The 20,593-nt window shown below is 42.6% G+C and overlaps 1 protein-coding gene across 2 annotated transcripts; it reads right to left on the bottom strand.

Moving 5' to 3' along the window:
• Positions 1-263: 263 nt before the first annotated feature.
• On the bottom strand, positions 264-16,335 carry PLP1 (proteolipid protein 1). Of its 2 annotated transcripts, none has more exons than XM_058712917.1 (7): positions 16,172-16,335; positions 7,462-7,648; positions 6,403-6,664; positions 5,133-5,301; positions 4,523-4,596; positions 3,462-3,527; positions 264-2,352 (listed from the first exon to the last, which is right to left on the bottom strand). In XM_058712917.1, the coding sequence occupies exons 1-7, from the start codon at positions 16,173-16,175 to the stop codon at positions 2,281-2,283; spliced, it is 834 nt and encodes a 277-aa protein (XP_058568900.1). In that variant the 5' UTR covers positions 16,176-16,335; the 3' UTR covers positions 264-2,280. The 2 variants fall into 2 exon arrangements, with proteins under 2 accessions (XP_058568900.1, XP_058568901.1); XM_058712918.1 differs by having other exon boundaries at positions 6,508-6,664; positions 16,172-16,334.
• Positions 16,336-20,593: the final 4,258 nt, after the last annotated feature.

The following is a 20,593-nucleotide window of genomic DNA, read 5'->3' as shown; positions in this document are numbered from 1 at the left end:
AAGCAAACAAAAACAAAAAACAAAAAAGCCCACCTGAGTTCTAGTCCAAGCTCAGATATGTGCCTACTGGGTTTACTTAGACTCTGTCTCAAGCTATAAAAATAGTAGTGATTTATCTATTCTATATTTCAGAAAATTGTTGTCAGAATAACATGGGTGACCTGAAAAATAAATGAGCTTCTTGAACACAGCACAATAAAGGCCTAATTATTCGAGTTTCTATTGTGGGGTTAAACAAAATAATTCATTCAAAGGACACGACGTTTGATTGAGAACATTCTTAATTTTATTTTTCTTTAATTTTATAAAATACATTTTGTAAGATAAGTTCCTAAAAGTTTATCCTTTATGTGTGTTAAATTGAAATTCTATATCAGAAATGAAGGAAACACTTTCAGTTAACTCTCTTCATGTGTGTATACGTGTGTATGTATGCGTGGGAGATTTTCAGGGAAAGGTTGGTTATTTGTTATGTTATTAAATCAAAACAAAACACAAGATATGGATTACTTCACTTTCATTGATCTTGATTGGTTTCTCACAGAATCTTTTCCATCTCCTCCTTCTATGCAGCCTTGAAGCTTATCTTGTATACTGGTCTGAAGACAAATATTAAGTATATTTTTGTAAATATCTTACATCTCCTTAAACGTTGCTGAAACCACTTTGGAGGAGGGAAAACAAAGTAGCTCTTTAAAACAAAAGAGCCATCTACAGTAATATCCATAAAATCTTTCTTTCGATAAAGACCACTCAGCCTTTTCTTTTTTAACCCAAAGTTAACAAACACAGAAAGAGAAGCCTGAAACCTGGGAGATATTCAAGTTTCAAACTCTTTCCATATTTCCATTTCCATGGAGCCTGATGGCTAAGGCATTTGGTTATATAATCTATACTAGGAGAATAACCTGTATGTTAAACCTGACTCTTTACACACCAAGATAACACTGCTAAATCAAATCATCCCCCACTAGCATAAAAAGAACAATCAAATAAGTTATTCAAATTGAGGTTCAAATTCACCAAATCTGTTTCGACCAAGAGCAGAATAATTTGGAGAAAATCTAGTAGATACATGGGACTAGCCAATTTTAAATATTATTTGCAATGTTTAATGTTCAATGTTCATCTGTTAAAGAATCATAATCAAAGAATCATTTCCTAGACCTTTCTGGTACAACCCAAAAAAAGTGATAAACAAATTGGAAAATGTGAAATATGCATCATTCTGAAACAAATCAAGATCTTCTAATTATCCTCTATGACTGAATGGATAATACCCCATGAAAAGAGCACCATTGTGAAGATATGACAGAGGCCAGATTATACAACTAATCAACAGAAAAAAGACACGCTATCTGAAGAGTTAGCTATCCTGTGTCTACCAGAGGGCTAGCTCAGTTTACACCGTTAGCCACTAACAACTGCTGCTCCTTCGGTCAGCCTTTTTATTTCATATGAGCTAGGTTCTCTCTGTTCTCAGCTCCTTGGAAACCACAGGGTTGTCATGGTAGCTGTTATCAAGGAGAAGGGCGTGAGAAGATGCTGACAACACCTTGCCTCTCTTCTCTAATAAGGTGTAAGGCCAAGTGCCCCCTTGGGTTACACAGACACTACGCTCCCTTATGCTATAAGTAAGGTTGGCTGAGTTAGGGCTTAAATAGTCCATCTCCATCAGGGTCAGTGCTCTCTTTCTATGGGTGAAAGATCCTTGCTTTGACCCTTTTCTCCCAGATGCAATAGGTAGATTTGGGCAAATGCTCCTATTGTTTTGTCTGCATTTTTTTTCTTCTATCTTCAGTGGTAAGAGGGAGACAGAAGTAGGTTCTTTGTTTTGTACACCAAGGAGAATATATTTGGCCCTGATAGGTGTCAAAGGGACCAGGTACATCCCTTCTCTCTACCTGAGTATCTTTCTTTCCACTTTGTTTCCATCGGCGGAAGTGCCTGAGAAGAAAACACTTCCTGGTCCTCAGGAGATGCTTGAAAATTGAATTAGAGCCTCCATTTCTTTGTGACTTGCAGTTGGGGAGTCACCATCTGAAGAATTTCCCATTTCTAGCAGGAGCCAGCTGTGAAGCAAAATGACTAAAAGAGGTACATAAGAGGGGAGAGTCCATAGAGAGACATTAATCACCACAAGACTCTCCTTTCTTGTTACACTCATCAAGTAAGAGGGCCAATCAGTGGCAAAGGCAAAGAGTTAACATGGGAGATGAAGCATCGTAGGCTGTGTGGTTAGAGCCTTGCTATTAGAGAAAGGGAAATTTCTACAGGAGATCAGAACTTGGTGCCTCGGCCCATGAGTTTAAGGACGGCAAAGTTGTAAGTGGCAGCAATCATGAAGGTGAGCTGTAGGAACAGAAGAGAAAATGCAAGTGAGAGTAGAAAAGAAAGCTCTCCCTCCTCTAAAGCTTTTTGGGAATAAGGAAGGATAGAAATAAAAACAGTTAAATAAAGGAAAATCCCCTTATCTGTGAAAAGCAGCGTGTCTCAAGCTTTTGTCCTACATACTTGACTAGAAGTCCTCTCTGAGACATCTCCTTCTAATGGCTCAGGCCCAGAGAATCAAATCAACAAGGATTTGTTGACCTATGTTAGGCCTGGCACTGGATTTTCCTCAATAAAGTGAACAATGCATGGGCTCTGCCATCATGCTATCCACATGTCTGAGTGATCTGGAGTCACAGGCTGCTTGCTGCAGACACACAGCCACAACATGCAGTACAATCCTCCCTGTTTAATCTATTACAGAATGAGGAACAACTCAAGTTTGTATAAAAGCCTCAGCAGTAGAAGCCAGGGGGGTTGCAAGCTCATCCTTGAACAGTCACTACTTATTTAATGACTACAGATAAATTCCTCACCCTTCAGTGCCCTAGGTTTTTAATCTGAACAATGAATGCACTCCATTGACACTGCACTGTAACACCATCAGCAGGACCTGGGGCATAGAATCACATTATAGTAATAACAGTTTATAATGTTAGAAGGTCCTCCCAGTATTTTTAGGAGAGTACCTAAATCCTTTGGAGAGTGCCCAAGGTGGATTCATATTTACAGCATATAGAATTCCAGGCTTTGGAAAATCATGTTTAGTAATGTATCAATGTTCTTGTCACTCATCTGACCAGGGTGTGTTGAGAATTAACTGCAATTTATGATTGCAAAGTACTTGGCAATATTACATGTTCTGTAAATGCTAAATATTATCATTTCTGACTATTAATCTCTTACCTTCTTTTTCCTCACACCACTTTGCTTGTTCCTGTCTAATTTCTGAAGTTTTTCCACCTTGGTAACCCAAAGTAGAAGTTCATAGTCTATACCTTTTTTTGTCTCTTCCCAGGAGCTTCTCTCAAGCATTTCAAAGTTAGGAATCTATCTTTTTGCCTTTCAGCATGGCTGTACCCAAGCTATCCCAGGACCATTTATTTGCTTAGATCATTCAGACAACTCACCAGGGAAACCAGTGTGGCTGCAGCTCCCACAAATGCAGCAATAAACAGGTGGAAGGTCATTTGGAACTGCAAGAAAATGCAAAAGGGATAAAAGTTTCTTGCAACTGCAAAAATATGTTCTGCTGTAAATCATGAATGCAGCTTTCTTAATATGTTAACATCTTTGTGCTAATTCTGCATCTATAACTAAATTGCCACTTCTTTGCATATAGGCCTCCTGTTCTTTTTTTTTTAATTTTTAACATTTATTTATTTTTGAGAGAGAGAGAGAAAGACAGAGACAGAGTGTGAGCAGGGGAGGGGTAGAGAGAGAAGGAGACACAGAATCTGAAGCAGGCTTCAGGCTCTGAGCTGTCAGCACAGAGCCTGATGCGGGGCTGGAACTCACGAGCTGTGAGATCATGACCTGAGCCGAAGTCAGACACTCAACCAACTGAGCCACCCAGGTGTCCCAGGTCTCCTGTTCTTTAATATACATCACAACACCTAGTCACATAGCATCCAGAGCACGGAATACTCATAAAATATTTTAATCAACTGGTTCCCGACAGTTATATCCAGGATTCCAAAATTTAAAGTCACAAAGTTTTTAACTTTTAAAGTTACTGCCATCTTCCTCAAGATTTACTTTTATTCCCCTGCCTCATTTGTATATGATATCCATTCCCAATACAGTGTTTTCCTTTTCAAATGTACTTTTTGTTTTTACTTCTCATTACAGATGGAAAGATTCCAAACTGAAAGTGTTTTGTAAAACCTATGAGTGTCTCTATGCACAAATCATTTTCTTGATAAGGTTTTTAACTAAAAGAATAAAATTTTTCATTTGGGGGTTTTGTCATTAAGCTCTATCTTTTCCTAAAGCTACAAATTTCTCCTTTAAGGAAGGAAGTCTTGGAATGGAAAGCTTTCTATGCAGCTCTAGGGAAAATAGATGTTTTAACAGCTACACTCAAAATCCAGCAAAGAGAAGTTGTGGTTTTTAAAATTGAAGGCCTTGTGTAGAAATTTGTATGGTACTAGCCAATTACATTGTAAAATAACTCAAATGGCCCACTCACCTCAGCTGTTTTGCAGATGGACAGAAGGTTGGAGCCACACACCTTGCCAGGGAAAGCATTCCATGGTAGAACACCTGAATAAGACACACAAGTCAACCAGGGTGAGTTGTGGAGTTGTGGGGCTCCATGAAGATTTTCTTTCAGGGCCCTTCTTCTATCCTTAATCATTCTGGCTGAAAATTTGGGTCCTACTAACAATCACAATCCCTTTTTTTTGTAAATATTTGCCAAAGAAGAAGAAGGTAAAGGAGGAGGAGGGGGAGTAGGTGGAGGAGGAGGTGGGGGGGGAGGAGAAGAGGAAGAAGGTGGTACTGAACCGTTGTGTAATCTGGTCTTTGTCTTTGAAATGTGCTGCTTCTGGGTTGGGAACAACAGTCAACCAGGCTAGAGCAGTGTGAACAGCCAAGAAAATTCCTACCACTTCCAAAAGAAGTTCCCTTTCAAGGGAAGAAGTCTCTCCAATTTCAGTGGAGAAGGATTAAAAAACTAAGAGCCAGGCATCCATAATATTTTCCCCTATAATTACCATCCTCATTATTCTAAGTAAAGGACAAAATATATAGTGCTTTCACAGGGGGTAGGAAGCCAAAGCACCCATATCCTAACTTACCATACATTCTGGCATCAGCACAGAGACTGCCTATACTGGCAGAGGTCTTGCTGGGGAAGGCAATAGATTGGCAGGTGGTCCACGTGTTGAAGTAAATGTACACAGGCACAGCAGAGCAGGCAAACACCAGGAGCCACACAACGGTCAGGGCATAGGTGATGCCCACAAACTAAAACAATTGAAATGGGGTGGTTAGAAATCAGCATCAGCCTGGAGATGTTGAAACACAAACTAGGAGATCCTGGAATGGCATGTGCCAGATATGAAACCAGATTCCAGAGATCTCCACCAAATTAAATTAGTAAGCAGGGCACCTCTGCCAACTGTCATTGGCAGTATCTACTAGAGAACTGGCCCCAAGTGTGTTGGAGGGTGGGGGAAATGGGTGGGGGTTGGAGTGAGGAGGATCCCTGGGTTAGAGAGGCTTCGGGAGATTTTTTGGCAGATAAGATGTAAAGAAATCAAAACAGATCCTGAAAGAAAGTCGTGCCATTTCTCAAACCTTAGGCTGAGCTTAGAAAATGTTCCTCGTCATAGGACTTTTGATCCCTAGTCATTGAGCAAAGCCAATAGGAGATTTAAATATCGGATCCAAAAACCTTTCTAAGCCAACTGCTGGCCACAGAAGACATCACCATAATCCATAGATACTCAACCCCCAAAGGATCTTAACTCTAGAGATGGAAAACCAATGTGTATCTCAGTAGAAGCATGGATAGCCCTCAAACAAAGATGCATTAAAAATGCAGATCTATGCTAGTTCCCTCTGGGACCTCCAACAGAGTAAAATCCCAGAATATTGTGAATTCCTCCTTGGAGTCAATTATTTTTTTCCATGATCCACCTTCCTTCTCAGATCAAGCACCTGTATCTCAATCCCATGAGTAGCATTTTAGACTCTTAGGCAGTCATATCTAATCTTGTTGTGGTCCCCACTAAGAGGAGAGTAAAGGAATACCAACAGATGTCTTAGAAATTGTCTGATTGTATGAAGTGTCCACAAAACTCATGCTTTTTCTTTCTTTCTTTCTTTCTTTTTTCTTTTTTTTTTTTTTTGAATGAAATTTTCTAGGGAACTTTTGAAAGTTGAGGCTAAGCCAGCTGGGCACCACGTTCTTCCTGACCTTCTCGTTCGGCTGTAGCCATCACTTCCTCACTCAAAAGCCAAGCCCCTAGAGAGGGCTCAGCCTTGGGTGGGGATGAGGCCACAGACTCACGCCCAATTGTCCCCCACCCCTTGTTATTGCCACAAAATCCTGAGGATGATCACCTTGTCGGGATGTCCTAGCCATTTTCCCAAACAATGACACACCCGCTCCAAAGAATGAGCTTGATGTTGGCCTCTGGAACCCCTCCCCTTCTGGCCCCCTGTTACCGTTGCGCTCAGGCCCTTGCCGCAGATGGTGGTCTTGTAGTCGCCAAAGATCTGCCTGACTGCACCGGTGGTGTAGAAGCCCTCAGCCAGCAGGAGGGCCCCATAAAGGAAGAAGAAAGAGGCAGTTCCATAGATGACATACTGGAAGGCATGGATCCTGCATTAACATATAGACAAAATATATCAGGAAATCTTATTGAGGACCCAGTTAGGGCCCTTCTTGCAAAAGTGAGGTGGACACTTGAGTGGGCACCTAAACAAGGCTAGGGATTCTTTAGGAAAATCACTAGGTTCCTCCTCAACCTCTCCACCTTATCTTTATTGAAGTAAAGAAAGACAAAGAGCATGGCCAATAGCACATGCTCCTCCACCCACCCCTTGCTTACCCTGTGACCTGAAGAACTAGGACTCTATTCTCCTTGGCCTGACCCTTCAGAGATATTCCTTCAGTAGGAGAAAGAAGAGACGAACTAGAGCAGGAGGAGGATGGATGAAGGAACAGGGGCCTAATATGCTCTAGGAACAAGAAAGTCTTAGTACGGGGGCCTGAGCAGAATCAAATGGTATATCAAACCAAGAGCAGCAGCCCCAATCTGTCCAGTCATTGGACCTTCCCTGAGTTCTCCATACCTATCACTGTAGAGGCTCCAACTCAGTCAATGTTAACCCTATGGGCAGAAGTTAGAACATGTGGGACAAAGCAAGTGCGGTGGGGGTGAAGGGGCAATGAGAAGTGGACTAGCCAGCAGACAACCCTCCCATTTCTGAATTTGGCACTTCCCCCCTTTTAGGCCTTAGATGAAGCATAGGTGAAATCTGCAAACAGAAGGAAGACTCAGAAATCCTGTCTGGCTCCACACTAATCCCCTACTAATCATTAAGGTACTGATGAGTCCTGTATGTCTCCAGGGAGAGACAGAAAGAGAGAAGGGTTCATGTAGGACAGGTACTTACACATTGATGAGATACTCATAGTCCTGGTAGTTTTTGGAGAAATAGGTTTCAATTAGCTTTTCTGTGCCAGTGAGTGCTTCATGTCCACAACCACAGAACAGTGCCACCCCAAAGAAACACAATCCAGTGGCCACCAAGGAAGCAAAGGGGGCCCCTACAAGACATCTTGCACAGCACTCCAACAAGCCTGGAGAAGAAGAAGGGGAAAAGTCATGTATGTTCCCTGTGTGGCTTGTGCCACTCATACTTCTTTGTCAGACAAGTCAAGGCCCATGCTCACATGCACAGATGGAGTAGTCACCCCAGATTCCAAAAGCAGAAGAGTCTGAGCTTTAGGCTTCTGGAATGTGAGATTGACCCCAAAACCATTACTTAGCTGTATTCTCTTTTTTTGGACTTTTTTTAATTTTTAAATTTTATTTAAATCCAAGATAGCTAACATATAGTGTAAAATGATTTCAGAAGTAGAATTTTGTGATTCAGCACTTACATAGAAAACCCAGTGCTCATTACAAGTGCCCTCCTTAATGCCCATCACCCATTTAGCCCATCCCCCACCCAACACCCCTCCAGCAACTCTCAGTTTACTCATGAAAATAAATCCTTACTTTTAATTCTTAGAATGTATGTGTTTCTTTGATAATTAGTCATTGAAGGGGCGCCTGGGTGGCTCAGTCTGTTAAGCATCTGACTTCAGCCCAGGTCATGATCCCGCAGTTCACGAGTTCAAGCCCCATGTTAGGCTCTGTGCCGACAGTTTGGATCCCAAAGCCTGCTTCAAATTCTGTGTCTCCCTCTCTCTCTTCCCTTCCCCCACTCGCACTCTGTCTCTCAAAAATAAACAAACATTTAAAAAATGTTTTAATAATAATTAGTCATTGAAGTAGCATGCTAGGGAGATTAGGCAATCATCCTCTCTTTTCTTATCATTCTGATTTGTTTGTTTTAGTCATTTATCAACTCTAATGGAGTACTTACTATTTGCCCAGTATTGTGCTAGGTGTTATGCGGGATGTGAAAACATAAAAGACATAGACTGTGCCATACGAGAATCTTTTGTTTACTAAGGAATAATGAGCTAGGTAGATCTAATATTTTAAACTAACAATTTCAGACAGCCAAGGAAATGGTTACAGAAGGTAAACAAGAGTTCCAGGAAGGGATGGGTGCAAGCCAGAGATATTGGTATTGTCAGACAAGATTTGAGCCTTGGAGAGCATTCCAGGTGGGAGAAACTTTGGAAATTGCATGCTCCTTGATATTCCTGAATACTGTGTGTATTTGCTGCATGGAATGCTTGCTTCTTCATCATCTAGAATGTTATGTGGAGAGCAGTCCAATGGGAAGGAGGAAATTGGCAGGGAGCAGAGGATAGTAATGGGAGGGTTACTATTGTTCACAGTAATAAAAATGCAAGCTTAATGATTTTTTAACACCTTGCATGACTGATTTGTCCCCCTATAATGCAGCTTGGCCAATGTCTGCACCCTCAGGCCTACACTGGAGTTCTGTCAAAACAGCTACAAAAAAACTCTATACAAAGTCAGAAAAACATAAAACATCTTTCTGGCATGACGAAAACACACCAAAGCCTGGGCACACGGTGTCTGAAAGTGCTAAGAGTCCCTGAGATCCCAAGACCTGTTACCCCAAGCCCCATGCCAATGTTGCTGAGAAAGAGGAAAGGCACACAAGAAGTCATAGGTTCTGAGAACAGCTGTGCCCCAAGTACTAGCCCCATGTTCTAAGTGCCACATGGAGCAAAACTTAACAAATGTCAAGTAAATGGCTGACTAAATGAGGAAAGGATGGCTCCTTCTGGCCACTTGGCCATATCCCAAATCTATACCTATATCAATATCGATATCAATATCAATATAGATATAGATACACATACATATGCTATCTGGTTTTATACATCTATTCACATATCATACAATATATATGATATATGAATTATTTTGTACATATATCATATATATATGGATTATATACAAATATACAGCTGATGTGCTGAGAAGCTGCTTTTGAAAAAGCACTTTGGAACGCCTTATAAAAAGAAAGCAGATTGTGCTAATTTCTACTTTTGAATATTTATTCAAAGCTCATTTGTCCATACCATTGTAGCAAGGACTAGGGGAGTCCTTTGCCCAACCCTCTTAATACTAGTAGTTTCTTTTTAGCCCTATGTGCTTAAACATCTGTTGGTTTGCATGGCTGATGCAATGTGAACAGATTTTGAAGGACCAAATTATCTCTGATGGGAAAGTTGAGGTAAAGGCATTTATCTCTGTTCTCAGAGCCACAGAATGAGTGAGTCCTATTACCCATCATCCCATAAAAAGACAACCCTTCCTTGGTCCTCAAAGAGCCTCTTCCTCAAAGATTCTGGTATGTGACACCAAAGATGAGGCTCAGGAGCTTCAGAAGCAAGCAGAGTAAGTAGCTAACATTTGCGGCAGAACTGAATTTTCATCCTTTTCTAAAAACTGAAGAACTACTTTCAGAAAATTTGGCCTCTATGAAAAGCAATCAATTTGTAGCTGTGCTGCTGTAAATGGAGGCAGAGTTTACTTAGTATGAACTTTGCAATAATGTTTGGGAAGAGTGTTTCATCAGAGCTGGCCCATGGTGTGTGTGTGTGTGTGTGTGTGTGTGTGTACGTGCATGTGCACGCATGCATGCATGCATGCAAATGTGCACGTGCACACATGTATATACCAGAAAGAAAGACACAGCAGGTGAAATTGATCATTGTTCTCAGGAAACATTAGAAAAATTGATCTTCCTCTTTCTCAACAGGTTAAGATACTAGATGCATCCTGTAAGTCAATAAAAGGAGCTTGGAAATAAACAGTGCTTTCCTACTCTGTCTATCCAACTCTTTCCCACCCCCAAACTCTTAGACTCTTCTAGTAAAGAAGGTCTCTGAAGCCTGAGGATGGGGGGAGGGGAAGGTCCGTGACCCCACTGTTCCCTCTCTCCCCAGCACAGGGTCAGGGCTTGGACAGAACCCTCCATAGCTCCCTTGGACAAAGAAGCCTTGTTTTTCCCTGAGATCTCAGGAACCTCATTGGTATTCTGCAGGGGCCTGCAGGCCTGGGGGTGGGGAAGGGGGTCAGACCCAGGGAAGAATGGCGGAACTGTTTATTTAGCCCAGAGTAAGGACAGCCATCCACCATAGCAAGTGACTGTCCTGTGCCACTCACTCACCCAGCTTTTTCACCCTGGGAAGAGCTAAACAGTCCAGGTGTGATTAGGGATGAAGGAATTTGAACTCTTGCTAGCCAAACAGGGAATCCACTCTAATTTAGTTAATATCCCCACCAGCGTTGTAAAGATAAGGAAAAATCCTCTTTAGTGAATCAAATCTCTTGATAATCATCCAAAAATAACCAGAGTGTCTTACGGAATATCTTTACTGAATGATAAAGGACTAAGCCTTGGAAGCAACTCTGGGTCATCAACTGATACACTTTTTTTTTTTTACATACATTTTTCCTCTATTCTCTTAGACCTCAAATAACTTAGCACCCCTTTTCTGTTCCTCTGACATTCAAAGCAAGGGTCAAGAGGGACATAGGTTTTAATGAATCTTTAATGCGGAGTTGGAAATAAATGGCCCCAGATAAATCTATCACTCTGGAGCTCTACATAGTTAAACTATATCAGCATACACATTACATGTCAATTTCTTTGTAATCAAAATGAAATGTTGGTTCTGATGCCATTTAAGTTCAGCAGAAGGGAAGAATCTCATTCAATCCATCCAAGCAAAAAATCAACTTTTGGATTCCGAAGGGGAAAAACTCAGAACATGCAAAAAAAAAATGTGTCTTCATCAAAGTAGTTGACAATCATAACGTTCTGAGAAAGGTCCACTGGGTTCACTTTGATTTTTTACAGCCCAAGAAATATCCTTGGGAATGTGTGAAGCCACAAGCTCTACATTTCAGTACCTTTCATGGTTGAAAGGGTATTGGTTTAATTTAGGAAGGCTATAATGGATTCTGGAGAAGTTCTCTGGCTCTCTCAAGAGACATGCTCATGTTTCCAGGCTAAAGACAGACTTTCACATGGTATAATTGGCATAAAAGAACTGTATAGTAATAACATTACCCAGTGCAACTCAATTGGATTAAACTGCCTGACTTTGGTGATAAGTTATAGAGAAAAATAAATACCTTTCCCAGTGTTTTCCTTTCATTTCTTTTGATGTGGATTCAGTACAATTATTAAGCATATATGCAGTAAGCTAGGCACTGTGAAAAACACATGGGAATTATAAAGCCTTGTCCCTTTCTTCAATGACATTTCAATCTTGGGGAGAACAAACTTGTGTCTGTGAATCAAAGACCAAAGCTACCTATAACCTAGTGTTAAAATGTACACGACCAAGTGCTCTGGGCAAAATGTAAGCAAAAGGTAAATACTCAGTGTTGGCTAGATTTATCTGCAAACTTCCAAAATGAGTCCAATCAATCTGTGATTGAACTTCAAACCCTTCTCACCAACGCTTTTCAGAGGAATCTAACAAAGATCATCAGGACCATTGTTACTCTTATCCAGACCCATGTCCATCCAAGGGATTGTGTTGATCCTGATGCTGTCTCTTTAAGCAGGAGCCAAGAGCTCCCAAGCCCTCTCTCCTTTCCTATGCCCTGGGAATGCCTCAAGGACCAGCTCCACGATGGAAATTCAGTGTGAATCTGGGAACTCATCAAAGGGAAGAGAGTAGGGGCTTTCATCGAAAGAGATGGTAGAAAGAGACCAATTGTGCCTTGCACAATTCTCAGCCTGTCCCTTGAATCCAGCTGACAAAGGGAAAGATAGAAGAACCCTGTACAATAGAGCTAAACAACAGGCAGGCTCATTGAGCAAAAAACTGGCCCCATCTCCCTAAGTCTCTAATCTGCACTACACTCTTACCCTCCTCCCAGAACCCACCCCTAACCTCACTCCATGAACAGAGGCCTCCTTGACTGGGGCCTATAATGGTTGACAGGGCCAAGATGCTAGAGCAGCCGTGACTGGTACTGGGGATGGATGAGGATCAGTGGGTGGGTTCTAGGAGTAAAACAACAATCATCAGGAGGTTCCAGAGACAAAGACTTTTGCTTCTGGCCTTATCCTGGTCAGACAAAGCCCTGCCTATAATCTTGTCTTCCCTACATGAACTCAGCACCTATACCACATTCAAGTGCTGAAAGGGGCCCTGCAGCCACTGGAGCATGGAAGTCAATCCTGCTGGATAGTCGAGTTATACGGATAAAGTTAAATAAAAAAGAATTTCAGCCTCTTCTTTGAACAGAAATTATATTATTTTTACCATAACAACAGCATTTGAGCCAACTTGTTTCCTATACTCCCTACTTCTCCCCAAACACACACACATACACACACACACACACACACACACACACACACACACACATGTGACAATTTATGCCCAAACATATGGAGGTTGGAATAGAACCTTGATTGTTAAACTCTGTCCTTGATACATTTTGTTCATTTTGCCCACTTATGCAGAAGTGGAAAAAGTACCCAGCAATAAGCTAAGAGATAACATTTTCTATACCTTATTCCTTATGTCAGTCTCTCACCATTTTTTTCCTCTCTCCTTGGTTGCAGTGTAAAGCTGATCTGGGGAACGTTGTTCTCTTACTTGGGATATCACTGACTCTTTTCCAGATCCCTGCCTAGCAGAGAGCTCAGAGGCAAGTGCAGATCTGAGATATCACCCTTAGGACCATTTTCAAATAGCCAAGGAGGAATTAATCAATCGGTACTTGTTGAACTTTTGAGGTAAGTTTGACACTGGATAGGCCCTAACAGTGGGAAAGAAAGGGAAACCTGCTCTGTTTGCATTCCAGACTGATGTGACTATTCCTGACCATATCGCTGCCCTGATTTCATCTTCTCTGGATCTGAAGTTCTGTAGGCAAGGATGGCATGTCTACAGTTGCTTTCTTTCAAGACCAAGAACTATACCCTGAGGATGGTTTTCAGGGTTTCAAGATAATACACAAAAAGGCAACAGGGAAAAAGATGCCACTGGCTGGGTGCCAGTGCCTTGATGGGTTTAGACACTATATGTCCCCTCCCACCCATCTCCCAGGGGGTTCTTAGGCCTTATTACTACTCACATAGCTTTGAAAGATTAGTTCTAGTTGTCAGGCTGTTGAGTAAACTTCTGGCTTTCATAGTGCAGAACCAGGGCAAAGGCTCCTCCAAGCAGAGCAGGCCTTTCAGTCTGCCTAACTCTCCAAGATCTCCTCTGGCTCTGCAAGGCTAAGGTGAGAAATGGGGTGGGGAAGGCTGTCCATGATCGTTTTGGTCAGTGTCTCTAGGAAGATTAAGTGAGTGTGCGGTTTTGGATCTGGTTTCTTTTTAGCTCTTGGCAGTCTTGTGCCATTCTTGCCATCCTGGTGGGATTCAGTTTGTATTCAGGAATTCTGTAAAACTGGACCCCTCCTCTGCTTCCACACTTCTTGTCTGAGCAACCCTCACTTAGTCTGCACCAGCCAAAACTATACTTACTGCTTGGCAAAGAGCCACCTTTGGAGGGAAGCATCACAGTCTGGTTACCAGGGTAACAGCCACTGTTCTCAGACAACAGGCTTGCAGGAGCCAATGTTTTGCTGTTCAGAAATGGCATTGTGTTACTGAGCAGGGAACAATCAGCTACTGCTCTTTAGCTCTTTTTTGTTTCCATTGTTATCCCAAAGACTCATTTGGAACATTCCCCTCCCAAGTCGGGAAAAGGTTTAATGAACTGTAATTTCCCCCATAAGCCTTTTGTATAGAGAATACTGAATTCAGTGTTCTTCTTTGTTTCTCATCCTATAGGATTCTATCTGGTCGACATAGTTAGCTCCCTGTTTCTGGAGGTGATTAAACAGAGCCGGTCTATTATTTATAAAGTACTTGAGATACTTTGTTATTGAATAATTGGAAACTCAATGGCTACTCTGTTATGTGCACCTGGCCCAAGAATTGCCCACCCCCAGGATCTGGGATCCAATACACAACCTCAACTTTGCCCTTATCTGTGGCAATTTCCCCTGGAGGAAATCATCCAACCTCCATGATATAGGAAACTGTCCCTGTGGTCACCTCATTTGTTCCTGCCTTTTCCTCACGGCTTTCATCCTCTGAGGAAGTAATATTTAGCATCATTCTTTACTCCCTTTCCATTTTTTAATTCACAACCTACCCAATCAGCTGCCCTCACATTATGTAGCGTTCCTGACATTACCAAGGGTAGGAATTGAGTTTCTCCAACATTCACCTCTCATCTGGCTACACTCAGTTGGTCAAATGATTCTTACCCAAGTGCACAAAGTGTACACAAAAAAAGTCCAAACCACTTTGGAAAGAGTTAAGAGTCAGCTTATACATGCATTATTTCATAATAAATGGTATTATCATTATTTACAATTGTTATAGAGCTTTCCCATTTTCAAAGGACATCCACAACATTAGTACTTGATTTTCACAACCCTGCAAGTAGACAAAGCAGTTATTGTTATCCCCATTTTCCAGAATATGAAGTGATAATTCACAGTGACCAACCCAAGGTCATGAAGTTCATAAGTGGCAGATATGGGATTCAAACCTGGTTGATTCTAGCCCTGCCCTCTTAATTATCCATGTTGAATACATGCTTCAAAAAGCTCTCTCAGGATGAAACAACCTAAAGGCTGACACCAGCTTAATATAATTGAAAACTGTTTTCCGTGGATGTTCCTGTAGTCTTCTGGGTACTATATTTGATGGTGAATACATACAATAATTGATTCTCATTTCACTTGGGATGTATTCAAGCTGCTACTCTTCTTTTGCCAAATGTGAGTGAGCAATGTCTACACATCTCTGTGACATCCTGTGTGGACAAAGACCCTCATGCTCTATACACCTTGCTCTAAGTAGACACTATGAAAGACCAGATAGCTTCTCTCTTTGTTCATGGAACCTGGAGAAGCCCTTAGTACTCAACCAAGTCAGCAAGATCCCTAAGGTCCCAGCAGCCTTCTTGTCATAGGAGCATAGGAGGGATTTAGAGTCTGAATCATGCCCTCAGAAAGGCTAAGTCTATGATATTAGTTAGATATGATCACCCATATATGTACACGTGCACACACACACACACACACATACCCTACCCATATCCATTGAGGCCTTTATTTTCATTTCCTGAACCCGAGATTGGCCTTTTCAGCCATAGCCAAGCCTGAATTCCATCTTGCTCAACTCCCCAATTTCCTTCTGATGTCAAACGGGGTCCAAATTTCATATCAAGCAAGCAGTCATTTTATACATCTGAAGGCTAGCAAACACTCAGTTGTCACCAGAAGAACCAGGGATGTCAGCTGACCCAGTCATTACCAGGGCCTAGGAACCGGGGAAAAGAGAAGGTAGAGGGAAGTGAGGGGGTAGGAGGACACATGACCATATCCAACCCTCTGGGCACTCTCTCCAAGGACCTGTGGTACTCTCCACGTACTGCTGGAGTTCTTGGGCAATAAAGCATCATTCTCAGTACAGCAGAAAAGGAGTTAACCTAATTGAGTGCTAAGGAATTAAAGACAAGTGCCAGAACACAGCTTATTGAAACCATTGGAAACCCAGAACCTTAAAGTTGGAAATTGTCTTGCAAATTTCTGTGCCTGCTTGAATCTTCCATGCTAAAGTTTTTGAAACTCACCCATGTCTTTGGAACTCTGACTCCAAATTGTAGCCGGCTGGCTAGTCTGCTTTGCGGCTGACTTTGTTCAGCTGGAAGGATCCTGGTCTCTCCAGTCTCCTTCTTCGGTCCTTTACTTTTTTCTGAGTATCTTTGTCCTCTTCTCCTGCAATGAAAAGGGCTTTCTGATTGACAGCCAACCCCCTTAAAGAGACAGGCCCCGCTTTCCTCCTCCTCTCCTCCTCCCCTTGTCCTCCCCTTGTCCCCACCTCCTTAGGGATACTCCCTTCTCTAAGAACTCCGTCTTCTCTTTCTGCCTTTCACTATCAATTGTTTCATTTTCTGTTTTTCAGTTTTTCTCTAAGCCTTGTCTGTGAGGAATTTCACTTTGATGCAGAGCATCTGGAATGTGGTTTGGGGCTAGAAACAAAAAGAGGTCCTAGGAACCTCCAAGTGATGCTTGGGTCTATTTGGTGTGGGATGTTGCAGTCCAAGTGTCAGAAGCCATAGAAGCTGTAACCATGGCCAGGGGCTCAGGGTCAGAAACCTAGATGTTATTCCCAGAGTACTTCCAACTCTGCCCCAACTCCACCTCTCACTCTTAGCTGCTCTTGGCCCTGTCTACCTTTCCCCTCCCCCCACCAACTCCTTAGCAAATAAGCATCCGTCCTCTACCCAGCTCTAAGAAACATAATTGAGAAGAAAATTTTGTCCTTTAAAATAATTTCTTCCAAATCCTTCTTGGTTTCAACTAAATGAGGACAAAACACAAGCTGTTGATTCCACGAACAGATTTTGACCAAGCTGGAGGAAGCTACAATTGTAATGATTTTATAGAAAGGATAACAGAGACCCCAGAGAGGTGACAAGACCTATGCAAATTCACAGAATAAGGTAAAGAGAAGGTCAGAGTTAGGGGTATGGGTGATTTCAAAGGAGGGTAATTAACCTTGAGACAAATCACTAACATGATCTGGGAATCAGGTGGTCAGTATTCAATCCTGAGACTGTAGTGTCATCAAAGAGCTAAGGCCAGGCTGGTGAGAGGCAAAGGGTGGGTTGGGGTGAAGCAGTGGCTGCCAATGAAGGTAGAGAGAAGGGGAAAGGAAATATAGTCCTTGCCTCAGAGAAAAAACACTAAGAAAAAAATGGCCAAGCAACAAAAACAGGGGAACAATATATGAAACCTACCTTACCAATAATACTTATTTCTAAAGACTGTGAAGGTATTTGAGGGCTCATTGTTAGGTGGGATTAGTCTGGGAAGGTTTCCTAGAAAAGGTGGATCTTAACTTAGTCTCCTTGTTAGTGCTCTCTTTCCCTTCAGGGGCCTCAGAGAGAGTCACCACTCTGTTGACCTTGAGGCCCACATTCTCCCATGGATGACCTATGAAGAAACTGGTTCGCATGTAACTGAAGGAATACTTGTTAGAAGACTCCACGAAAGAAGGTATGACCCCCACACACAAAAAACACATTTTTTCTAGAGCTTTGCCTTGGGGATAGAGAGGAGAAGAAAGAGGTACTGAACAGAGCTTAGAATCTTCCTGTGGGGAGGAGAATGGCAAAATTGTATCTTACAGTTTTCTCTTTGTGCTGTGACCTTGGACACATTCTGGCTTGAGCTCTGATGTTAGGTGAATCTTCTGCAGATGTCTCTGTGGATTCACCCAGGTCCTCAATCCTACAGTATTTGAGGCTTGTCCAGAGTCCTGTAGCTCTAGATCCTTTGCTCTTATACCAGCCCCAAAGAGACAGGATCTCTGGAAATGCTGCCCTTTTTGCAGAGCTGTATAGGAGCTTTGTAGAGCAGACCGTGTGACTGATGGCAGAAGTTTCCAGGACCCCTGACCTTGCTGACCCTGCTCTCCAGCCATAGATTCTACCTCCTGAGGAATCTGGGTTGTAGGATTGTGCCAACAATTAACTTCTGGATGATTGTTGTCAGAATCTCCCTGGAGGAGAGGGAAAACCAAAAGCAAGAAGTCACCAAATGTGTGCCTTTAACAGCTCAGATGGCTGAAGAAACTGAATCCAAACTCTGGGGGTTCTGATTTAGCAGGTGAGAGAGATGGTTTTTCACAGCTCAGATAGATGAGACAGCTCTGCATGCAGGGGAAATCGCTCGGGCTGTGTCTCCTCACAAATCTACCCCTAGATTCTCAGCAGCAGCTCTGGGGACTGTTAGCTACTTGGAAGAAAAGATGTGTTCCCAATAAACTCACAGGTTCCAATTTTTCAACCATGTTCCTCAAAATACACATTTCTCTTCTCCTTTCCTTCATCTCTATTGCCTTACCATTCATTCTATCTTCAGAAGTCTCAATCTTTCTGTTTCTGCTCTCCATCTCTGTCTTTCTTTTTCTCTCTCCACACTCTTTGATGGACCATGTCTTCCTGTATCCACCTTGATTTTATGTCCAGGGATGGCAAAGGTCTCAGGTAAGTCATGCTCACACTCCCCAGTGCCTTAAGGTTCCAGCTACCCAAGATCTAGTATGTTGTAGTCTGTATGTCCTGACTGCTTCATAACCCACTCACCACCCCTCTCCTGAGACCTCCCCACAGGCTCCACAGTGGTTTCTTTCCAGGTCCCCAAGGGTTGTGTGTGTGTGTGTGTGTGTGTGTGTGTGTGTGTGTTTTAATCTACCCACCCCCACCTATTTCTATGATACTGCTTCCAATAGTTCTGCTGGGTGCCCTTAGCAAAAGTTCTCCAGAGTTCACTTGGGTCCCTGGCAGTGCCCAGGGATTCCTCAAGAGGGCACTACCAGCCTTCTTGGTGACAGCCTGCTGCCTGTGCTGGGTGTTTGTGGGAACAATGCAGGATTGTATGAAACTAGTAAACAGTTTCCTTCATGAAATTCTGATAGTACCTCAGAGGATTTGGACCCTTCAATCATAGCTTGCTTTTGTTGTGCAGCTTTATTGCAAATAATTCCAAAACACTTGGATATTACTTCCACTCTCTGTGGTGTGATCCCATAGTAGCAGATTCTTGCAGGCCACTAGGCAAGTGGGTTCTTTTTGGCACATTGAATAGATTGAACTCTGAAACTCAGCAAAGTCCAGTGAATTGCCTCAGGAAACTAAACAAGGGCTATCGTGCCCAATCTTGTGGTCCATATCTTCCACCATGTCCACAGAGAAGATTGTAAAGTGGAACAGAGAAGTATAGTCCCAGTGAAAGCCTGAGATCACCTGCTAGCATTTAGGCTTCTGGAGCTGAAGCTCTGCTTCTCCTCCCCAAGATAATATCCTCCCAGACAAAATTTAGGAAGGCAAGTGGCTTCTTCTTCTTACAGCTTTTCTAGCCCTGGCACAAAAGGCTGGCTGGTTGGCAGGCAATATATTATGTCCTATGTACTTGTAACTAGAACTTTCCACACCCAACTTCATGCCAATTGGCTTGGCCATGCCTTTCTAGCCAACAGAACTGAGGGCTGAGGGCCAGAAATGTCACATACTTTGGGCTGGCATGGAGTGGGGGGAATGAAGGGTGCTCTCCTTCCTCTCCTGAAGATTCAGGAACAATACAAGAATTAATGGGGGCTGACGGTGTGTTGGGTATGGATTGTGGATTGTGGAGATGCCCATGACTTGGGGATAGTGTGAAAGGTAGCCTCGAAGCCAAAATAATCAGATGAATAAACTCAGGAGTACCTGGGGAGTGCCAAATAGCTACTAGCAAAATGGAGACATCAGTTGTCCACATAACGCACCTCCACCAACATGAACACTAAACCAGCTTTGGCACAGTGGTCCTTGCAAAAAGGCTGCATGTTTGATATAATCTCTGAGCACAGCAAAAATAATACCACTATCCTTGGCTGTCAAAAACTCACTTAATTTCTGAGGACTAATGTTATTTGCTCAATTTTACTGACGGTGTACAGAGGCAGCTTTCCCAATGCCACCCAGCAGGTAAAGTACAGAGCCACTGCTAGAGAATGCCTCTTTCCAGACTCCCATTGCTTGGAAGTTACTCATAAGATTTTTCTACTCCTAATGAATTTTTGAATAGAGAGCTTTTGGCCTGAGCAAGAACAGCCAGGGGCAGAATGGACAGACTTTGGGGTGCTGTGGCTGAAGTCTCCAACCCTCTGTACTTCTCAGGCTAAACCAGATGCCCATGTTAAAGATTCAGACAGGGCAAGTTGCATGCAGTTTGTAGATCAGCAGGATTGAAAATCAGTCAGTGGGGATTAGATGATACTAAGGGCTTCATTGTAGTTGTTAGGTGTGATAATAACATGGTGGTTATGTTTTTTTTTGTTTTTTTATTTATTTTTGGGACAGAGAGAGACAGAGCATGAACGGGGGAGGGGCAGAGAGAGAGGGAGACACAGAATCGGAAACAGCCTCCAGGCTCCGAGCCATCAGCCCAGAGCCTGACGCGGGGCTCGAACTCACGGACCGCGAGATCGTGACCTGGCTGAAGTC

This window comes from Neofelis nebulosa, chromosome X (assembly GCF_028018385.1).
Source record: "Neofelis nebulosa isolate mNeoNeb1 chromosome X, mNeoNeb1.pri, whole genome shotgun sequence".
NCBI lineage: Eukaryota > Metazoa > Chordata > Mammalia > Carnivora > Felidae > Neofelis > Neofelis nebulosa.
This window is presented reverse-complemented; position numbering and strand designations above follow the sequence as displayed.

What these genes read in the sequence shown, in the direction of transcription:
- PLP1 (XM_058712917.1), bottom strand. An exon ending in GGCTAGGACATCCCGACAAG is followed by an intron (nt 5,302 to 6,402) that starts GTGATCATCCTC and finishes CAATTGTTTTAG; the next exon opens with TTTGTGGGCATCACCTATGC. An exon ending in CCATCTGCAAAACAGCTGAG is followed by an intron (nt 3,528 to 4,522) that starts GTGAGTGGGCCA and finishes ATTTTCTTGCAG; the next exon opens with TTCCAAATGACCTTCCACCT.